The 23,305-nt window shown below is 37.9% G+C and overlaps 1 protein-coding gene across 2 annotated transcripts in view; it reads left to right on the top strand.

Moving 5' to 3' along the window:
* Positions 1-23,305, top strand: part of LRRC7 (leucine rich repeat containing 7) — a 496,743-nt gene that overhangs the window by 87,872 nt on the left and 385,566 nt on the right. For both annotated transcript variants that reach the window (XM_068963774.1, XM_068963773.1), the window contains exon 2: positions 17,879-18,081. In XM_068963774.1, coding sequence (XP_068819875.1) covers positions 17,879-18,081 — 203 coding nt within the window. The remainder of the gene's footprint in view (positions 1-17,878; positions 18,082-23,305) is intronic.

Genomic DNA, 23,305 nt, shown 5'->3' with positions numbered 1-23,305 from the left:
AGATCTCTAGTCTTTCCCATTCTGTCGTTTTCTTCTATTTCTTTGCACTGATCACTGAGGAAGGCTTTCTTATCTGTCCTTGCTATTCTTTGGAACTCTGCATTCAGATGCTTATATATTTCCTTTTCTGCTTTACTTTTCACTTTTCTTCTTTTCACAGCTATTTGTAAGGCCTCCCCAGACAGCTATTTTGCTTTTTTGCATTTCTTTTCCATGGGGATGGTCTTGATCCCTGTCTCCTGTACACTGTCAAGAACCGCCATCCATAGTTCATCAGGCACTCTATCTATCAGATCTAGGCCCTAAAATCTATTTCTCACTTCCACTGTATAATCATAAGGGATTTGATTTAGGTCATACCCGAATGGTCTAGTGATTTTCCCTACTTTCTTCAATTTAAGTCTCCATTTGGCAATACGGAATTCATGATCTGAGCTACAGTCAGCTCCTGGTCTTGTTTTTGTTGACAGTATAGAGCTTCTCCATCTTTGGCTGCAAAGAATATAATCAATCTGATTTTGGTGTTGACCATCTGGTGACATCCATGTGTAGAGTCTTCTCTTGTGTTGTTGGAAGAGGGTGTTTACTTTGACCAGTGCATTTTCTTGGCAAAACTCTATTGGTCTTTGCCCTGCTTCATTCCATATTCCAAGGCCAAATTTGCCTGTTACTCCAGGTGTTTCTTGACTTCCTACTTTTTCATCCAGTCCCGTATAATGAAAAGGACATCTTTTTTGGGTGTTAGTTCTAAAATGTCTTGTAGGTCTTCATAGAACTGTTCAGCTTCAGCTTCTTCCGTGTTCCTGGTCAGGGTGTAGACTTGGATTACTGTGATATTGAATGGTTTGCCTTGGAAACGAACAGAGATCATTCTGTCATTTTTGAGATTGCCTCCAAGTACTGCATTTTGGACTCTTTTGTAGACCATGATGGCTACTCCATTTCTTCTGAGGGATTCCTGCCTGCCATAGTAGATATAATGGTCATCTGAGTTAAATTCACCCATTTCAGTCCATTTTAGTTCGCTGATTCCTAGAATGTCAACGTTCACTCTTGCCATCTCTTGTTGACCACTTCCTTTTTGCCTTGATTCATGGACCTAACATTCCAGGTTCCTATGCAATATTGCTCTTTACAGAATCAGACCTTGCTTCTATCACCAGTCACATCCACAACAGGGTATTGTTTTTGCTTTGGCTCCATCCCTTCATTCTTCCTGGAGTTATTTCTCCACTTATCTCCAGTAGCATATTGGGTACCTACTGACCTGGGGAGTTTCTTTCGGTATCCTATAATTTTGCCTTTTCATACTGTTCATTGGGTTCTCAAGGCAATAATACTGAAGTGGTTTTCCATTCCTTTCTCCAGTGGACCACATTGTGTCAGACCTCTCCACCATGCCCACCCATCTTGGGTGGCCCCACAAGGCATGGCTTAGTTTCACTGAGTTAGACAAGGCTGTGGTCCTAGTGTGATTAGATTGACTAGTTTTCTGTGATTATGGTTTCAGTGTTTCTGCCCTCTTGCAACACCTACGGTCTTATTTGGTTTTCTCTTACCTTGTATCTGGGATATCTCTTCACAGCTGCTCCAGCAAAGCACAGCTGCTGCTCTTTACCTTGGATGAGGGCTATCTCCTCATCGCGGCCCCTCTTGGCCTGAATGTGGAATAGCTCCTCTAGGTCCTCTGGTGCCCGCTCAGCCACCGCTCCTTAGAAATGGAGTCACTCCTCCTGGCCGCCACTCCTGGCCTCAGGCGTGGGGCAGCTCCTCCCGACTGCCGCCCATAGCCTTGGACGCAGGGTAGCTCCTCTAGGCTGCTGCCCCCGACCTTGGACGTGGGGTAGCTCCTCTTGGCCACCGCCCCTCAGGCATGGGGTCCTCCCGACCTCTGCCCCTGACCTTGGACGTGGGTAGCTCCTCTGGGCCCCTCTCTGCACGTTGTCACAGCCGCCCGCACTCTGACTATATCTCTTCCATTTTCTTATTCTGTATCTCTATATAAACAAGGCTTCCAATGTTATTCCAGAGACTCTACTTTAGATTACTACCTTTTGAAAGTTAAATCTTTGAGAATACCTTAATTAGAAATTTGTTACTTCATACTGCTCGTGGCTCAGGTTCACATGGTTCAGGATAGTTATAACGAATGTTGAAAATTTGCCTGAAAGCAAAGTTCTTCAAGAACTGTAACTGTACCATGTTATTATGGAATTAGAATTTTTTCAGGAACTTGGGTTATTTTAAGCTAAAACTGAAGTTTGATTTCTACTGTCCTCTAATGTCATATTTACATATTTAAGTAAGTCAGTAGATAAAGATTCTAGGAAAGGATGTATGGAAGAAGGACAGAATTATTGAGATATTGTTATTCACCTATGGGATACAATATGGAGAATGTTGGGGGTTTTTGTTCTGGTTGTTGTTAACTTATTTGGTTTTAGGTCCATGGTCAGGGCACTAGTTCCCAACTCTTAACTACTGAACCACCAGGGGAGTTCAAAGAGAGATTTTTTATAAGCTCATAACTGCCACTACTCAATACAAATCTCCTCTTGAGATTTTTTTAAGGGTTGATTCTGTAATCCTTATGGTGATATTCTTTAGTTAGTGCTAAGATGATGATAATAATAGTAAGGAGGAGGAGGAAGACAAGGCAAGTGGCATTATTTATAGTCTGGAACAGTTAGAGAAGACTTTAAAAAGAAAAATTTGAGCTTCATAAGTGATCCAAATTCAATATCTGAGGATCTCTTTTCTAACAGAGCACAAGCAATGTGTGTTAGCAGATGGAGAAATGAACTACTGTGATGTTGGAAGACCTGCAAACAAATTATAATAACCAGAGATAAAATTATTCAATATAAAGATAGAATGGTATTACCATAGAGTGGCAGGATTGACATAGAAGAAAATGGATCAGTGTATCAATCCTACTACTCTATGGTAATACCATAAATATCTATTTCTGCTTTATTGACTATGCCAAAGCCTTTGATTGTGTGGATCACAACAAACTGTGGAAAATTCTTAAAAGGACAGAAATACCAGACGACCTGACCTGCCTCCTGAGAAAACTGTATGCTGGTCAAGAAGCAACAGTTAGAACTGAACATGGAAAAACAGACTGGTTCTGAACTGGGAAAAGAGTATGTCAGGGTTGTATATTGTAACCCTGCTTATTTAACTTACATGCAGAGTGCATCATGTGAAATGCTGGACAGGAGGAAGCACAAGCTAGAAACAAGATTGCCAGGAGAAATATCAATAACCTCAGATATGCAGATGACACCACCCTTATGGCAGAAAGTGAAGAAGAACTAAAGAGCTTCCTGATGAAAGTGAAAGAGAAGAGTGAAAAAGATGGCTTAAAACTCAACATTCAGAAAACTAAGATTATGGCATCCGGTCCCATCACTTTATGTAAAATGGAGAAGCAATGGAAATAGTGAGAGACTTTATTTTCTTGGGTTCCAAAATCACTGCAGCTGGTGACTGCAGCCATGAAATTAAAAGAGGCTTGCTCCTTGGAAGGAAAGTTATGACCAACATAGACAGCATATTAAAAAGCAGAGACATTAATTTTCCAACAAAGGTCCATCTAGTCAAAGCTATGGTTTTTCCAATAGTCATGTATGGACATGAGAGTTGGACTATAAAGAAACTGAACGCTGAAGAATTAATGCTTTTGAACTGTGGTATTGGAGAAGACTCTTGAGAGTCCCGTGGAATGCAAGGAGATCCAACCAGTCCATCCTAAAGGAAATCAGTCCTGAATATTCATTGGAAGGACTGATGCTGAAGCTGAAACTCCAATACTTTGGCCACCTGACATTAAGAACTGATTCCTTGGAAAAGACCCTGATACTGGGAAACATTGAAGGCAGAGGAGAAGTGGACGACAGAGGATGAGATTGTTGAAATGAATCAGCGACTCAATGGACGTGAGTTTGAGTAAGCTCGGAGAAATGGTGATGGACATGGAAGAATGGCGTGCTGCAGTCCATGGGGTCACACATAGTTGGACATGACTGAGAGACTGAACTGAATGATGGTGTAAGATAGAACCTAAACTTGAAAGTACTAGATAAAATAGCTGAAAATTTAGATTAAAGAATTTTGTTGGAGGACCTTTGTTGGAGCCTTTCCTAAAATGTATGATTTAAAAGACTAATTATGTTGATAAACTGTAACATTTTATATGTTTTAAATTTTAAGCAGTTTAGGAAACACTGAATAAAAAGAAGCTTATCTCTTTATCCTGAAGAACTCTTAGGCCTTAATTTGTTAACACAGCTTGCTTATGTCTTAGAAGAAGGTATGAGCTGGGGATATGAACTGGGAAATATTTCTATTTAAAAACGTACACTCAGTGAAGCTTTTAGAACTGGAGAATGAACATACATTTTAGAGGATTAATCAAGCTATGTTATGTGTAAATATATGAAATGGATAATTCTCTAATATTTTCTTTTATAGCAATTATCACAATGTACAAGTGTGGATTTATTTGCTTAATTTTTTGTTCAACATTTATCTCTCTCACTATCCAGGAAGATTTATCCAGAGCAGGGAATGTAGCTCTTTGCTCACTAGTTCTTCCCATCATATAACCCAATGCCTAACACATTGTAGACATTTAATTTGCTGAATAAATTATTGTAAAGTAAGGATGTCTGAAAATAGTATACTTTTGTACCATATTACTTTGGGCAGTACTACTAAGAGATGCTGAGTCTGAACTAGATTGACTGAATGGTAAAGAAAGGAAAGGGAAGACATTGAATGTCCAATATAGAAGGAAAGAAAGGAGAAGTAAAAGATGACTCCAAGAAACAGCATTAGGAGAATTAAAACACAGTTAGCCAAAGCAAGAAATCAAGAAGGGAAGCACAATGTCTGGTACAGATTAGGAGCTTAACAAATATTTTAAAGTTCTGCTTTAGAACAGTTGAATTGTATTTAGAAATAGGTAACTCATTAAGCAGTTAGAAACTAAATCAGACATGGTGGTATATATTAAGAATCATTTGTAGAAAGAGACATTCTTCTCAGTGGATGAAAATTCCTGGGAAATATGTGAGGAAAGAGAATGGAAGCACTGTTAGTCTTAAAACAAGTCACTTGCCTAAAAGCTGAATTAGAAGTATTTAAAAAGCCTTTTCATGGTACCAGGCACCATCCTTTCCTTCTTGATTTCTTGTTTTGATTGCTGATGTTGTAATATCAGCATTAAAGACCATAAATGTGTTTATCCTAATAACAGTCCTTTGATCTTGAAGACAAACTGGTTTCCTTGTAATAATAGCAAATCAAATTGTGGATAATACTTGCAGGCTTTCAGATATTGTAATAATAAGATGAAAACAAACCCATGCAATCTGAGTATTTTTGAAATGTGAGTGCATGAATAATCAAAAAACAAACGAGCCTCAGATGATACACTTGGAGTCCAAGAATCACCATGATACTGTCTTGATGAGGGAGTTTCAGAGACTACTTCAGGTGAAGTAATGGTTTTAAAAATGTTTCTTGAAGTAGGACATGGAGAGAGATTGGCAGGTTTCCATATTCCTGTGGCAAAGGGTTTCTCAGTGAATAAATTAGAAACATTTGTCATTTGAAAAATGCAAGACTGTGCCAACTGATGAAGACAGCCAGAGTATTTATCACAAGAAATCTTGGAAAGATTGAACTTACCATTGTCCTTTTAACTTTCCAGGGATGAAATATTAGGCAAAGATAAAATTGGCAGTTCAGTTCAGTTCAGTCACTCAGTCGTGTCTGACTCTTTGCAACCCCATGAACCGCAGCATGCCAGGCCTCCCTGTCCATCACCAATTCCCGGAGTCCACCCAAACACATGTCCATTGTGTCGGTGATGCTGTACAACCATCTCATCCACTGTCGTCCGCTTCTCCTGCCCTCAGTCTTTCCCAGCATCAAGGTCTTTTCAAATGAGTCAGCTCTCCGCATCAGGTGGCCAAAGTATTGGAGTTTCAGCTTTAACATCCGTTCCTCCAATGAACACCCAGGACTGGTCTCTGTTAGGATGGACTGGTTGGATCTCCTTGCAGTCCAAGGGACTCTCAAAAGTCTTCTCAAACACCACAGTTCAAAAGCATCAATTCTTCGGCACTCAGCTTTCTTTATAGTCCAACTCTCACATCTATACATGACTACTGGAAAAGCCATAGCCTTGATTAGACGGACCTTTGTTGGCAAAGTAATGTCTCTGCTTTTTAATATGCTGTCTAGGTTGGTCATAACTTTCCTTCCAAGGAGCAAGCGTCATTTAATTTCATGTCTGCAATCACCAGCTGCAGTGATTTTGGAGCCCATAAAAATAAAGTCAGCCTCTGTTTCCACTGATTCCCCGCCTATTTGCCATGAAGTGATGGGACCAGATGCCATGATCCTAGTTTTCTGAATGTTGAGCTTTAAACCAACTTTTTCACTCTCCCTTTTCACTTTCATCAAGAGGCTCTTTAGTTCTTCTTCACTTTCTGCTGTAAGGGTGGTGTCACCTGCATATCTGAGGTTATTGATACTTCTCCTGGCAATCTTGATTCCCGGTTGTGCTTCCTCCAGCCCAGAGTTTCTCATGATGTACTCTGCATATAAGTTAAATAAGCAGGGTGACCATATACAGCCTTGACATACTCCTTTTCCTATTTGGAACTAGTCTGTTGTTTTATGATGTCCAGTTCTAACTGTTGCTTCCTGACCTGTATACATGTTTCTCAAGAGGCAGGTCAGGTGGTCTGGTATTCCCATCTCTTTCAGAATTTTCCACAGTTTATTGTGATACACACAGTCAAAGGCTTTGGCATAGTCAATAAAGCAGAAATAGATGTTTTTCTGGAGCTCTCTTGCTTTTCCATGATCCAGCAGATGTTGGCAATTTGATCTCTGGTTCCTCTTCCTTTTCTAAAACCAGCTTGAACATCTGGAAGTTCATGGTTCAGATATTGCTAAAGCCTGGCTTGGAGATCAGCCAATGTGATCACACAGACTACAGCCTTCTCTAACTCAATGAAACTCAGCCATGCCATGTGGGGCTACCCAAGACAGACAGCTCATGGTGGAGAGGTCTGACAGAATGTGGTCCACTGGAGAAGGGAATGGCAAACCACTTCAGTATTCTTGCCTTGAGAACCCCATGAACAGTATGAATAGGCAACAAGATAGGACACTGAAAGATTAACTCCCCAGGTCAGTAGGTGCCCAGTATGCTACTGGAAATCAGTGTAGAAATAATTCCAGAAAGAATGAAGAGATGGAGCCAAAGCAAAAACAACACCCAGATGTGGATGGGACTGATGATAGAAGCAAGATTTAATGATGTAAAGAGCAATATTGCATAGGAACTTGGAATGTTAGGTCCATGAATCAAGGCAAATTGGAAGTGGTCAAACAGGAGATGGCAAGTGTGAACAATGACATTCTAGGAATCAGCGAACTCAGACAGACTGAAATGAGTGAATTTAACTCAGATGACCATTATATCTACTACTGTGGGCACGAATCCCTTAGAAGAAATGGAGTAGCCATCATGGTCAACAAAAGAGTCTGAAATGCAGTACTTGGATGCAGTCTCAAAAACGACTGAATGATCTCTGTTCGTTTCCAAGGAAAACCATTCAATATCACGGTAATCCAAGTATATGCCCCGACCAGTAATGCTGAAGAAGCTGAAGTTGAATGGTTCTATGAAGACCTACAAGACCTTTTAGAACTAACACCCAAAAAAGATGTCCTTTTCATTATAGGGGACTGGAATGCAAAAGTAGGAAGTCAAGAAACACCTGGAGTAACAGGCAAATTTGGCCTTGGAGTACAGAATGAAGCAGGGCAAAGGCTAATGGCATTTTGCCAAGAGAACACACCAATCATAGCAAACACCCTCCTCCAACAACTTAAGAGAAGTCTCTACACATGGACATCACCAGATGGTCAACACCGAAATCAGATTGATTATATCCTTTGCAGCCAAAGATGGAGAAGCTCTATACAGTCAGCAAAAACAAGACCGGGAGCTGACTGTAGCTCAGATCATGAACTCCTTATTGCCAAATTCAGACTTAAATTAAAGAAAATTGGCATAAAGGGTCTAAAAAACCCTAGAGAATGCAAAGGTACTGAAAAACAGATGTTTTGATACACATATTCTTATTGCTTGAGTCAACCTCTGCAGGCATAATTCTCAAGTGGTTGAAATTCTCTTTGGTTTAAATTATGAATAGAGAAGGATTTGAGGAATATATCAAGATGAATATTTCTGCTTCTTCAGCTAGTTTAGGCTGTGCTAGTGAGTGCTGCTATTTAAATGCATTTGATTCAGAGAGTGTTGATAGGAAGACTGTTGGCTGTATGCTTTGGTTGTAAAAAAATTCCCTTTAGCTCTTCAATTTAGATTTTAAAAAATAATGTTCAAGAGAGAAGAGAATCTATGCAGTGATAATCTAAAAAATAATATACTCTCAACTTTGATTTATGGAATTTATTGGAAGGATATTAACAGGAAGAGATTAATATTTTTGTCTTGCCTTTTTAAGTCCCTTTGAAAACCTGAAAATCTAAAAATCCCTCTTTAGGATATTTCCTAAGGGTATGTAGTAAGACAGGAAATCAGGTTGCTTCTGAGTCAAAGTCCATATACTAGACGTGAAGCTGCACACTTCTATAATATACCAGGCAATGGAGGTGTTTCAGAAAGAAAGCAAATGATGCTTCTGTATGTCATGTGTGTAATATTTATGTGCTTTCTTGTGTGTTATGACCTACTCAATTCCTGAAACACTTTTTTCATCCTACCTTATATTTCCATACTTTCGACATTCAAAAAAGCTTAAACTCTTTATCATCAGATAAAAGAGAGCAATGTTACTTCTCTCACTGCTACCCCTTCATTCTATTTGTACCTATGAAGTATTCTGTGTGTAAATAACCATCAAATGTGTGTGTGTGTGTGCGGTAAAACTACTGATAAATTCATGTTTGATAAATTCTCAAATATTGCTTTCTAAATATCACTGTAAATGCAATGCATTGTCTGCTAATGGGGGAAAAAATGGTGGCTTTGGAGTCAGGAAAAAATGAAATCTAATCTCAGTCTACTAATTACTCTGTGTGTGACCTTATGCACATCACAAACTCACCAAACTTTAATTAGTTTATTATTGAAATACAATAATATATGGATGTCTATTTGTCTTGATGAAACAAGATAATTGATTATAAATTGTTTCAAAATTTTCCAAAGCTATATAAATAAAAGTCACTATAATCATCTTTAGTTCTCATATTCTTTCACTAATACAGCTAATGTTTTTAAAGTACCTACTCTAAACCAGATATTCAATACTAAAGTTACTAGAAATGTATGTTGTTGAAAGGGTAGACATGGTCCCTCTCCTTACAGAGGTGTCAATCTAGTGAACAAGATTTATTTGAATAAGTAATCAAAATGTGATCAAAAGCTATTGCAGGATACAGTTGGAACATACAGAGAAGAGGACAGTTGGAACATATTGAATAAAGAGAGGCTATTTTCCCTTCCAAACTAAATTTTTAGAAAAGAGCAAGGAAATGTGCCCTCAGCAAAAGCAGAGCTATTTATGAAGACCCTCATAGAAAAAAAAAAGATCAGGTAGTCCTGATCGTGGCAAAAGAAGCCACGATTACAAAGAGCACTGAAAACAAGGAGAAGAGTGGCACCTATCCAGGCGGAACAGAGCACTGAGAGTGGAGGGCCCCAGTCAGCCCAGAGGACAATATCATACTTGCAAGCCACAGTAAAAAACTTTTAACTTTGTCTGGAAGGCAGAGAGGAGACATTGAAGTATTTGAAGTAAGAAGATGACATAGTATTTGTGTTTTTAAAAGGTCACCCCCAGCTTCACTGTGGTGGGAGAAAAATAGAGTGGTAGAGACAGGTACATAGGCAGGAGACAATAATTGAACAACATTGCTGGGGAGTTGAAATGAAGAAAAACCTTCCTGAATCAAGATAAGTTTTGGCTATTGAAGGATTCGGACTTGGTGATTGTTGGATGTGGAAAGTGAGAGAATGAGAGGAGCCAAGAATATTGCTAAGCTTTCTATCTTGAGAAACTAGGTGAACTGTGTGGCTGTTCTCTGAGACTGAGAACACAGGAAGAGGAGGTTTGGGCAGAACACTCAGTGAATACTTAAAACTAGATGGTGCAATTCTACAGGCTTGGTAGGTGCTCTGATTTTAGAGAGGACTAGACAGATAGAGGTTAAATATGTGCCGAGAGTCATACAACTGGCATACAAGGAACTGGCTTCAGAGTCTAAATTCTTGACCATGATGATAGACTCATACCTTTGAAAAGCATCTCTTCAATTATGAACATTGTTATGTTTGAGATGTTCATAAAACACAAAGTGGAAATGATGAGGGAAATAAATCTGAGTAGAAATTTGAAAAACTTCATAGCCATCACTCATCAAAGTTAAACGAAAAGAGTTGGGAAAGGTGAGTGAGATTGTAAAGACTGAAAGGGAGAGAGCATACAATTAAAAGGGCAACAAGACTAGCTGGGGAATAACCCTAATATTTTAAATGTCAATGTTTGGAAGAGAAGATGGATCTTCTTAAAAGACTGAAATTGAGGAACATAAGCAGAAGGATAAATGTCAGAAGAATGCGAAGTCAGGGGAGCAAAAGGAAGAGAGTGTTTGTGAAAAAAAAAAAAAAATGTCGTTCTAGTCCAATACTCCTAGTAGGTCAGATAAGAAGGGATTAAAAGTATGAAGGGGATTAAAGAAAGGAAAACTTTCTTTTAAACATGGAAGTTAATCTCCTACTTACCTTATTGAGCTGAACTTACAACCAAAATTCCACCAAACTAAAATAAAATTTTAAATGCATTTACTCCCAAGGAGAGAGAAAATTGAAGAAAAGATACCAAGAGATAAGAGATTTCAACAAATTTTAAGAAGACAGGGAAAGACAATGGAGTTTATATTTATCTGTATAGAAAGTACATTGTCAGCTACATTATAATATACCCACAGACATGCATGCATGCTAAGTCGCTTCAGTTGTTTCCAACTCTGTGCAACCCCATAGACGGCAGCCCACCAGGGTCCTCCGTCCACAGGATTCTCCAGGCAAGAACACTGGAGTGGGTTGCCATTTCCTTCTCCACAAAGGGATACAAAAATTAATTTGCTTCATAGCTCTCCTTGAGAGTCTTGGAGACAAGTACCAGACAAAGAACTGGAGAAACTTAGTAGTGAAAATAGAAAAACTGACTTAGATCCTTATTTACAAAACTGCATAGTTATGCCTCAAGCAGAAGACCAGAACATTCTTTGACTGACTGCCAGTCATCCTGCAGTGAAACTTATTATGCATACAAAGCTTCCAATTAGCTCTGTAGGGAGTCACTCTTCATAATTGAAGGACAGCCAGGGATCACCAGATACTTGTGAAAAACCTCTATCATGAAAGATAAAGACCAAAAGACCAAACAGAAAATGGAACTCAGAATAAATGCAAGGAGCAAGGGGGAAAAGGCACACACACAAAAAAAGTCCATCAAATTGTAGTGCTGGAGAAGACTCTTGAGAGTCCCTTCAACTGCAAGGAGATCAAGCCAATCAATCCTAAAGGAAATCAACCCTGAATATTCATAGGAAGGACTGATGCTGAAGCTGAAGCTCCAATACTTTGGGTACCTGATGCAAAGAGCCAAATCATTGGAAAAGACCCTGATGCTGGGAATGACTGAAGACAGGAGAGAAGGAAGTGACAGAGGATGAGATGATTAGATAGCATCACCAACTCAGTGAACGTGAATTTGAGCAAACTCTAGGAGATAGTGAAGGACAGAGAAACCTGGCATTCTGCAGTCCATAGGATTGCAAAGATTCAGACTTGACTTAGGAACTTAACAACGATATCTTCTAAGAGAAATGAAAGTGATATGGCACCCTGAAATAGAATCATGATACTATGAAAAAGTGGGCCTCCCTGGTGGCTCAGAGGTTAAAGCATCTGCCTGCAATGCGGGAGACCTGGGTTTGATCCCTGGGTCGGGAAGATCCCCTGGAGAGGGAAATGGCAACCCACTCCAGTATTCTTGCCTGGAAAATCCCATGGAGAGAGGAGCCTGATAGGCTACAGTCCACAGGGTCACACAGTCAGACCTGGTAGGCTATAGTCCACGGGGTTGCAGAGTCAGACACGATTGAGTGACTTCATTTTCACTTTCACTGTGAAAAAGGAGCATGATTTAAGAAGGAATAAATAATTTTTGGACAGTATGAATATGTTACCTGATAAAAGATAATGCAGGAGATGGGTTTAAAAGATGAAGTTGAGACAATATCTCAGAAAATAAAATAAAAAGACAAAGGCATGAAAATTACAAAAGAAAAATAATTGAATTACCAGGTAATTCTAAGAAGTAGGTCCAACTGATCAGGATGGCATAAAAAAAAATAAAAATAAAAACAATGAAGAGGAAATTCCAATTAAAAAAATATTAGAAGATTTAACAAGGGAAGGATAAGTGCTTTCAAAGTGAAAGGGCCCATTGAGTACCCAGCAAATGAATAAAAACATACCAAAGCACATCGTCTTGAAATTTCAAAAGACTAAGAATAAGATAAAAGTTCTAGAATGTTCTGGCAGAGGGGAAAGTGGGCATAAAACAGGAATTTGAATAGTAATGGAGTTAGATTTCCTGACAACAACCTTGAAATCTAGAAAATAATATATTAAAAATGACTTCAAATTTGTAAAGAAAATTACTTCTGACCTAGAAGTATATATCTGACCAAACTTTAAATTTATCTGTAGGTGAAATGAAACTATGATCATATATGCAGAGGTTTAAACGTGTTCCTGCTGTATATTCTCTCTCAGTGAGTTACTGGATATTATGTCTCACCATCGGATGTTATAGTCCAGTAAGTCTAGAAAGAAAAAGACAAGGGGTTCAGGAAATAGGAATAAAACAGAAGAAGGAAATGTAAAATTTACAGAATGACAATGAAGAGATATTCCAGGATCAAATGCACACACACATATACACAGACACACACACACACATACACAGACACACACTTATATGTGTGTGTGTGTGTGTGTGTGTGTGTAAGATCTAGAAAAGGAACCACTCCAGACAGAAACAGGAAGGTAGAGTGCTCCTGAAGGATTATCCTGGGGGGTAAATGACATTTTTCACTATACCAAGAGAGGAGGAGATAGTCAGCAACTTGAATGAGTGAAAGATACATAAAAAAAAAGAAAAACATAAAGCAATTTTAAAGAAAAAAAAGATGCAGAAGAAATAAAATGTAATTGAATTATAGTGATATTTATAGCTATAGTAAAATAAGTATTAATTTAAAACAAAATTGCTATATATTTTTTGATTGGTTATAAGTGTGTGAGAATTTGTTAGAAGAAAGGTAAACCACCATGTTATATAGCAAAAATCTGTAAGGGAAAAATCATGGAGTAGCATTACAATTAAGTTTCTTAGAAATTTAGGGTGGAAAAAGTTGAAAGCTATTATGTCTAAGGAGTATAAATCAGGAATGGAAGGAGTTACAATGGATAGATAATCCATAAATTAGATACCAAAGTCATCAATGGGTTCTAGAGGCAGTGAACTGAAATGAGAAAGAGTAGAACCATCCCCAAGAAAAAGAAAAGCAAATGGTTGTCTGAGGAGGCCTTTCAAATAGCTGAGAAAAGAAGAGAAGGAAAAGCAAAGGAGAAAAGGAAAGCCATATCCATCTGAATGCAGGTTTCCAAAGAATTGCAAGGAGAGATAAGAAAGTCTTCCTAAGTGATCAATGCAAAGGAAATAGAGAAAAATGATAGGATGGGAAAGACTATAGATCTCTTCAAGAAAATTAGATATACCAAAGGAACATTTCAGACAAAGATGGATACAATAAAGGACAGAAATGGTATGGACCTAACAGAATCAGAAGATATTTCAAAGAGATAGCAAGAATACACAGAAAAACTATGCAAAAAAGATATTAACAACCCAGACAACCACGATAGTGTGATCATTCACCGAGGTCCAGACATCCTGGAGTGCAAGTCAAGTGGGTCTTAGGAAGCATCACTACAAACAAAACTAGTGGAGGTGATAAAATTTTAGCTAAGCTATTTCAAATCCTAAAAGATGATGCTATTAAAGTGCTGTACTCAATATGCCAGTAAATTTGGAAGACTCAGCAGTGGCCACAGACTGGAAAAGGTCAGTTTTCATTGCCAAAGAAAGGCAATGCCAAAGAATGTTCAAACTACTGCACAACTGCACTCATCTCACACGCTAGCAAAGTACTGCTCAAATTTCTCCAAGCTAGGCTTCAATAGTACGAGAACTTCCAGATGCTCAAGCTGGATTTAGAAAAGGCAGAGGAACTAGAAATCAAATTGCCAACATCCATTGGATCATAGAAAAAGCAAGAGAATTTCAGATAAACGTCTACTTCTGCTTCATTGATTATACTAAAGCCTTTGAATGTGTGAATCACAACAAACTGGGGAAAATTCTTCAAGAGATGAGAATACCAGACCACCTTACCTACCTCCTGTGAAACCCGTATGCAAGTCAAGAAGCTATAGTTAGAACTGGACGTGGAACAATGGACTGGTTCCAAATTGGGAAAGGAGTACATCAGGCTGTTTACTGTCACCCTGCTTATTTAACTTATATGCAGAGTACATCATGCTAAATGCTGGGCTGGATGAAGCACAAGCTGGAATCAAGATTGCTGGGAGAAATATCAATAACCTCAGATATGCAGATGACACTACCCTTATGGCAGAAAGCGAAGAAGAACTAAAGAGCCTCCAAGAGTGAAAAGCTTGGCTTCAAATTCAACATTCAAAAAATGAAGATCATGGCATCTAGTCCCCTCACTTCATGGCAAATAGATGGGGAAACAGTGGAAAGAGTGACAGACTTTATTTTCTTGGGCTCCAAAATCACTGCAGATGGTGACTGCAGCAACAAAATTAAAACACACTTGTTCCTTGGAAGAAAAGCTATGACAAACCTAGACAGCATATTGAAAAGCAGAGACATTACTTTGCTGACAAATGTCCATCAAGTCAAAGCTATGGTTTTTCCAGTAGTCATGTATGGGTGTGAGAGTTGGACCATAATGAATGCTGAGTGCTGAAGAATTGATGCTTTTGAACTGTGGTGTTGGAGAAGACACTTGAGAGTCCCTTTGACAGCAAAGAAATCAAACTAGTCGATCCTTAAAGATGTCAGTACTGAATATTCATTGGTATGACTGATGCTGAAGCTAAAGCTTCAATACTTTGGCCACCTGTTGTGAAGAAGGGACTCATTAGAAAAGACTCTGATGCGGGGCAAGATTGAAGGCAAGAGAAGGGAACGACAGAGGATGAGATGGTTGGATGCATCATCGACTCGATGGACATGAGTTTGAGTATGTTCCAGGAGTTGGTGATGGACAGGGAAGCCTGGTGTGCTGTAAGGGGTCACAAAGAGTCGAACATGACTGAGTGACTGAACTGAACTAAGGAAAGAGGTTACTGGCAGGCAATGAGATTATCAGAGGAGCAATGCTTTGAACGAAAGGGAAAGCAGTATTAAAAGTGCAATAAATTGCAAAAGCCTTCCTGGATGGTAGACACTCTGACCAAATGGTTCAGGTACAGGCTTGGATATTCTCTTTTTTCTCTTCACAATAAAAAAATTGCAGTTGAAACAACAGATGGGCATCAAGAAATAGCCACATGGTTTGGCACAAAAGGGTGAGTGTAATGTACTGGGTAAAAACAATGTATGAACAATTGATTCATCAGCTGTGAATCATAGAGACACACAGGATAAATGCCTTGAGTCAGCTTTATGGCATCACAGCTGAGTAGTCATGTGGCTACTAGAGACTTAAAAACTTGGGAATTTTTCAAGAATTCTCCCTACAGTACCCTTTCCACCTCTCATTTAATCCATCACCCACGCTAGGGATTCTGCTTCTTAAATACCTTGCCAGTCCATCACTTCTTCCCATTCTTACTGCTGCTCCCATAGTCTGAGCCATCATCACTTACCTTTTACAACTACAATAACCTCAACAAACATTTGCTAGGTGCCTAGTGTATGTCAGACATAGTGTGTGTCAGATATTAGATGCATTTACTGGCTGTTTATATGTCCTAGATCCTATGTAGAGATCAGCCTGTAATCAGGGCTTTCAAGTAAGGTCAGGTAAAATAACAATTCCAAAACCTTGTGGTTCAAGCTCCCAGAAATGAGAAATGTAGGATTTTGAAAGATAGAAACTAATGGAGAAGAAAGGTCATCTTTTTAGTGTTTTTAGATAAACCTTCTACAAATTACCATGTACAAATAACCATATGTAAGAGCTGACTCATGTGCCCCAAAATATAATTTTATAAATTTCATAAGTTAAAGGAAGAATAAAGGTGGCTTTGGGCTGAACTTTCACCATCTCTTAAGCATATCATATTCATTTGCCTCCAAATTTGATTTAATCTAAGCCATTCCAAAACAAAATACTGCATTGTTTTTGTCAACTATTGCTGCTTTCTTTTTCTGCAATAGGTTTATGTTGATAAGTAAAAATAAATCAGTGAATAAAATACAAGTTTCAAGTTGATGCTCATTCAATACTGTTTCTGCAGATGGCAAACTATACTGTTACTATGAATTCAGAGATGAAAAAGACAAGATCCTCTCCTTCAAGAACCCGCCTAGTACATGGGGAAATAGAACACGTAATTAGGAAGCAGTGAGATTAGTGCCTGGTAGCTCCAAGGAAGATGCTATTCGTTTATCCTGAGACATTCCAGAGATAGTGACCTTTTAGTTAGAATGAGAAGATTTTCAAGCTAATTACCAGTATCTGATGGTGGTTGAGGACAGACTCTCAAATGTATCCATCTGTTCATTCATGAATTGTTTAGTTTACACTGGTTATTGCTTGTCTACTGTATGTCAAGCACCAAGACAAATGTAAAAATGAACAAAATAGCTTCTACCCTCAAGAGGCTTAGAGTCTAGGAAAAAAACGACTTAAAAAACAGTAACTTTAATGAAGTGTGGTAGGTGCCATGATACCGATTCATGCAAGTTTTCATAGCGTTTGGTTGGTGCCAATCTAGTGAAAGATATGTCAGGATATCACAGAAATTTCTGCCATGATTGTTTTCTCCCATTAAAATAAAAGGATTCATAAGTACGGATTCTTATTCTGAAGTGAATAACCAATATAACTGTCTCCAACAGCTGTCTCCAGGGAGTTTGTTCAATTTATGTCTCTCTCCCTAGTACATAGTTGAATGCCTAGAGCACATTAGCTACTCAATAGATAATTATTGATTAATGGAATAAATTTGAGTCAAAAAGAGGAAATCATAAACCTTATGGGTAAAACTTGACTATTAATATTTTGGAGAAATGAGGGAAATATATTTTTTTGAACAAATCTGGAGGTTTCTATCCTATACTGCAATTAGTATAAAATTTTAAAAATCTATATTATAGAACTATGTTTCAAATGTGAGTGTAAGCCTTGCACTGTCAGGATTGTGTTCTGGTCCAGTTCTGCCATTCCAAACTTGTGTGACAATGGGAACTATCTGCCCCTTTCTGAATCCAGTTCTTTATTTGTTAAATGTTAATAAAAATCTGTCTTATATACCTTACGGATTAAATGATATAATGCATATGCATGTCTTATGTAAACTTTTTTAAAGCATTGTATAATTATAAAATATAATCATAATTAAATTTCTAAGCTTTAAATATTTTAAGAATGCCTTCCAAGGCTGGTGGTTAAGCAGTCGGTTTTTTGTTTTTCTGTTTTTCTCTAGTGCAGTGCCTGGAGATGACCACCAAGCGGAAAATCATTGGCCGTCTGGTGCCGTGCCGATGTTTCCGAGGTGAAGAAGAAATCATCTCAGTTTTAGATTACTCCCACTGCAGCCTTCAGCAGGTGCCAAAGGAGGTTTTTAACTTTGAACGGACATTAGAGGAGCTTTACCTAGATGCCAATCAAATTGAAGAGCTACCAAAGGTAATTTTTGACAACCTAAAACACATACTTTAAATGAGTATTTCATAGCTCCAAAGACTTGGCATAATGATAATGCTAACTATAGCCTTCTACTTAGGTAATTGACAAATCATTCAAGTTAGCGTAACTTTTCCCAATAGTTTCATCACCTTTTAATGCCATTCCATTTGCAACTTCTTGTGATATGTTAATAACCATGGAAATCATTACTTTATGGGATATGCATTTTTATTTTAATTTAAGATGCTCTTCAAGAAAATACAGATTGGTGAGTTGAGATCAATAGCTTATATTTAGAAAAGAAAGAGAAAATATAGTACTCTCTATTCCAGAACTGAAAATTTGAATATTGTATGTTAAGGTAACATTGTTTTAAAGCCGTAAATTATATGTTAAGTCTAAGAAATGCTTTTATACATACACATACACACAAAAAATCAAGAATACTGTTATGGAAAACATGCTGTTGTTTCTGGAATTTGAAATCTTTGATTATAGCAAATATCACTGAGTTTATATGGCATATAACTTATAAATATCATGTAGCTAAAAAAATTTAACTAATATCAATTTTGCATACACATAAACACACACTGACTATGACCAGGAAAGATTGGAGACATTAGCTGAAGTAGACAAGGCCACACAGCAGAAAGATAAATGTAAAGCACTGGATCCTATTGTTCACCTAAATAAGTGACTCGGATTAAGTAGTTGGCATGGCATCTACCTGTGAAGAACTTACGTGATAGCTCAGAGAGAAAAAAATGCATTCAATACATTTCTATTGCTGATGCTAAAAAATGCATATTAAATATCCAAAAACCAGAAAAAAAATCCTCCATCACAAAGTGAAAGTTGCTCAGTGACTCTTTGCAACCCCATGGACTATACAGTCCATGGAATTCTACAGGCCAGAATACAGGAGTGGGTAGCCTTTCCACTCTACAGGGGATCTTCCCAACCCAGGGATCAAACCCAGGTCTCCCACATTGCTGGCAGATTCTTTACCAGCTGAGCCACAAGGGAAACCCAGGAATCCTGGAATGGGTAGCCTATCCCTTCTCCAGCAGATCTTCCTGACCCAGGAATCAAACCAGGGTCTCCTGCATTGCAGGCGGATTCTTTACCAACTGAGCTATGAGAGAAGCCCTGCATCATAAAAGCTAACTTAATTATCAAAAGCAGAATAAAGTGTTCTGATCAAAAGAATTTTTGAAAATTATCTTCGTTTAGGATGATGGATTATGGTGTTTATATAATACTTCAGAGACAGGAGCTATTTAATATATACTTCAAAGCAAATATTCTTCATTTTTGATAACCTAAATGTATAGTGTTATCTTGAATCTTTGCCCAGGAGGGCTGAGTCAGGCCTAAAAAAAATTTTTCCATATGGATTGACATCCACATTGCACGTAACTAGAGACAGGACTAAAATGAGCTGTATCTTCTACCAGGCTATAAACTACTTGAGGGCAGAGGAAGCATCTTATTCATTTTTGCTTCCCTGTACAGGAGAATGCATGGTGACTTTTACATAATGAATACTCAATTTATATGTTGCCACCGCTAGATGAAATAATGCAGAGAACTTCATGTGCTATAGGACTTCATTGGCAAAACTATATAAAGTTAAACAATTCATAAATGTGGTATTTAGCTCTAGTTTAAGAAATTAAACACAATGGTTTTTTTTGTTTGTTTGTTTTTTTAGGTCAGATCCGTTTAGAATTTCCAGATGAAATAAAGGACATCCAGTAAAATTTAAATTTTAAACTACTAAACAAGCCATTTTTTAGTATAATTATACCCCAAATATTGCATTAGATATACTTATGCTAAAACTAGTTAGTTATTTATTTGAAAGTAAAATTTAACTGGCTATCCTGTATATTTATTTGCTATATCTGGCAGTTCTAAGGCAATCCAGATATTTAAAATCTTTTTCTAGGTCCGTGCAACAGTCTCTAAGACAAATAGCCAGCACAAGGTCAATTGATCAAATACATACTCATTTAATATCTACTCAACTAAACAATAGTTGAAACTTTAGTGAATTACAAGAGAAATCAGTCTTATTCCTTGTTCTCAAGGGTCTGACAACCTAATCACAGAGAAAACTGAAGCTTTAGAGGTGAATGCACAATGACAGATAATCAGAGCCAAAGAACCAAGTCCTATGGTAGAGCTTATGTCCAGAGAAGAGTACTACTGTTGGAGGGGGGAGAGGAGGGCTTGACCAAAAAGCACAGAAGCAAAAACTAAGATGGAATATATGGAGAAGGGGAGGGGAGGAGCAGCAAAACTGTGAAGGCTCTGGAGCTGCAGGTGCAGGTGGGAGAGTGCTGACATATGTAGGTAGAGGAGGAGAGCAGAAAGAACTCAGATTATGAAAGGTCTTGAGACCCACACAGCAGGGTTTGACTTCATACATCAGACAGATAATGCTGTTGGAGAGTTTTACATATCAAGTCACTGGGAGCTTAATGAGGAGAGCTTGGATTAACAATAAAGAAAAATAATACAAGTGAGTCAAGGACTTTAATAACACTTTTCTGTTGTATTAGAATTTAGGAGAAATGGTTATCTTTTGTTATTAGTATGCTTTACATATTTCAAAGATTTTACACATAATCTTTCAGGGTTTTTTGGCTCTCAAAGTTCAATATTATTACTTTCCTAAAACAACCCTGTAGATTAGTTTCTTCTAAAGCATCTAATATTGAGAGATGATCTGAATTATTTGATTTCACAATCTGATCATAATAATACCTGTATATATTTCTATATGATTGAAAAATAGGTAAATTAAGAAACAAAAGGGCTGACATATCAACTAGTGTCCACTGAAAAAGTGAAAGTGTTAATCACTCAGTTGTATCAGACTCTTTGCGACCCCATGGACCATAGCCCGCCAGGCTCCTCTGTCCATGGAATTCTCCAAGCAAGAATACTGGAGTGGGTTGCCATTTCCTTCCCCAGGGGATCTTCTTGACCCAGGGATCAAACCCAGGTCTCCCACACTGCAGGCAGGTTGTTTACTGTCTGAGCTACCTTATGTGTTTTAATTAATAGAAACCACAATCCAAACTGACTTAACAAGAAATAGGCTTGATTGGCTCACATAAGTGGAAAATGCATTTCAGGACACGCTCCAGACTTGGTATGTTTCTATTTGCTTTATGTGGGAATAACTTTTCCTGAGGCTGGCTTTCCCTAAGGGGGCAGGATGGCTACAGCGATTCTAGTGTTCACTTCCACATCCTCCAAAAATAGAAATATTTGGCTTCTGAAAACATTCTCTTTTTCTAAGAAGGACAAGAAGTAGCTCCTCCAGAATTCCTCGTTTACCTTGTCCTTAGATCTCACTGGACTTAATTGTGTCACATGTTCATTGTTGACCCAGTCCTTTTGCCATGGGATCCACTATGCAAGAAAAACAGGATTACTCTGATTGGGTTCAACAGTGATGGGCCACCTCTGTGGAGCTGTGGTTACTGGCAGCAATACAAGAGAAAGAGGTAGGAAGACTGGAGGGGAGATTACCACAATGTACACTACAAACAAAATGCTATAAAATCACTGTTTTATGAAGAACAGTTCATCTTCATCAAAGTTTGTAAGGACTTGTAGGCAAAATATTGAGTCCTTAGGAGATTTAAAGTTTTCAAAGTTAGATTAAATATAGTATTTTTTATTTGCTCTTAGTTTACTGTTTTTCTGGTACTATTTTGACATTGTTACCATTATGATTTCAGATTTGTTGAGTAATGAGATAACCATTTGTATTCTCAATATTACATTATGGCAAAAATTACCTTTTATAATTTTTTTATTATCTTCATTCTGATATTTTATACTGAGAGTGTTCTAGCTGGCCATGAATATCTAAGTTCTTATGCAACAGGTAGAGAACAGAATCAAGGTTAATGGCATTAGGAAAAGAATGTCAAGAGTGTGTCAGAAAAGACGCAAAAATAGATATGAAAGAATAAGAAGTCTTTTGATGAGAAATAGTTCAATCAGTGTTGCTTGAAAGGTAAAAATATAAAAATGACATGCCTTTCACACAGTGATAGAAACCCACACAGCTTATAATTTAGTGCTGCTTTACTTGTTATTTGGAATTGGAAGCTTAAAATTATACAAAGTACAAGAACATCACAGATGTATATTATAAACAAAGTAGTGTGGAAAGCCAAATGTGAAAAAAGTGCAATAAAGAAAAAAACTACAAAGAAACTTCTTGAAATTGAAGAGAAACTTTGAAAAAGATAATAGAAATAATTTTTGTAAAGTCAATATGAACCAAAGTTGAAGGACACAGAGTGAATTTGGTAGAAGAGGTCAATTTATCTTTATATGAAAGAAAGGTGAAAGTGAAAGGTGCTCAGTTGTGTCTGACTCTTTGTGACCCCATGGGCTTTATAGACCATGGAATTCTCCAGGCCAGAATACTGGAGTGGGAAGCCTTTCCCTTCTGCAGGGCACCTTCCCAACCCAGGGATTAAACCCAGGTCTCCTGCATGGAGGCGGATCCTTTACCAGTTGAACCACCAATGAAGCTTGAGTACTAGAGCGGTTAGCCTATCCCTTCTCTAGGGGATCTTCCAGACCCAGGAATTGAACCAGGGTCTCCTGCATTGCAGGTGGATTCTTTATCAGCTGAGCTACTAGGGAAGCCCTTATATGCAAGAGGATGGGACTAAATTTGAAATACTGTACTTACTAAATTTTCTCCATTTAAACTATCCAGAATTATTTTAGAGATTAATAACCTTGGCTTTGTACTCAGACAAACCTGGTATCAGAACCTAGCACTGCTAATTGGTTGAGAAGGTATTTCATTTTCTGAAAACCTCAGTCTCTTCATTAGCAAAACTGGGAAAATTATAGCATCAATTCCTAGGTTAGACAGACATATATATATATATACACACACACACATATGTACATAGGTAGATATATAAGTAGGTAGGGTGCTTGGTGTGATAATGTTTATGGAGCACTTAGAATAAAAAAATTAATAATTGGCATTTATCATTCTTATACCACAGAGAAAGAAAATTTTCCATATTAACTACCCTGGGTAGAATAGTAAGATTTCAAAATAGTTCTGCATATTAAACTCTCCATCAAAAAATGTTATGGCATGTCTTCATTTCTAACTGAAATCTCCAAAGACAGCTTCTAGAAAAACAATCCTCTGTCCATAGTGGTG

The sequence above is a fragment of the Capricornis sumatraensis genome, chromosome 2 (genome assembly GCF_032405125.1).
Source record: "Capricornis sumatraensis isolate serow.1 chromosome 2, serow.2, whole genome shotgun sequence".
NCBI classification, from domain to species: domain Eukaryota; kingdom Metazoa; phylum Chordata; class Mammalia; order Artiodactyla; family Bovidae; genus Capricornis; species Capricornis sumatraensis.
Note: the sequence above shows the minus strand (reverse complement) of the source record. Positions and strands in the feature narration are given on the sequence as shown.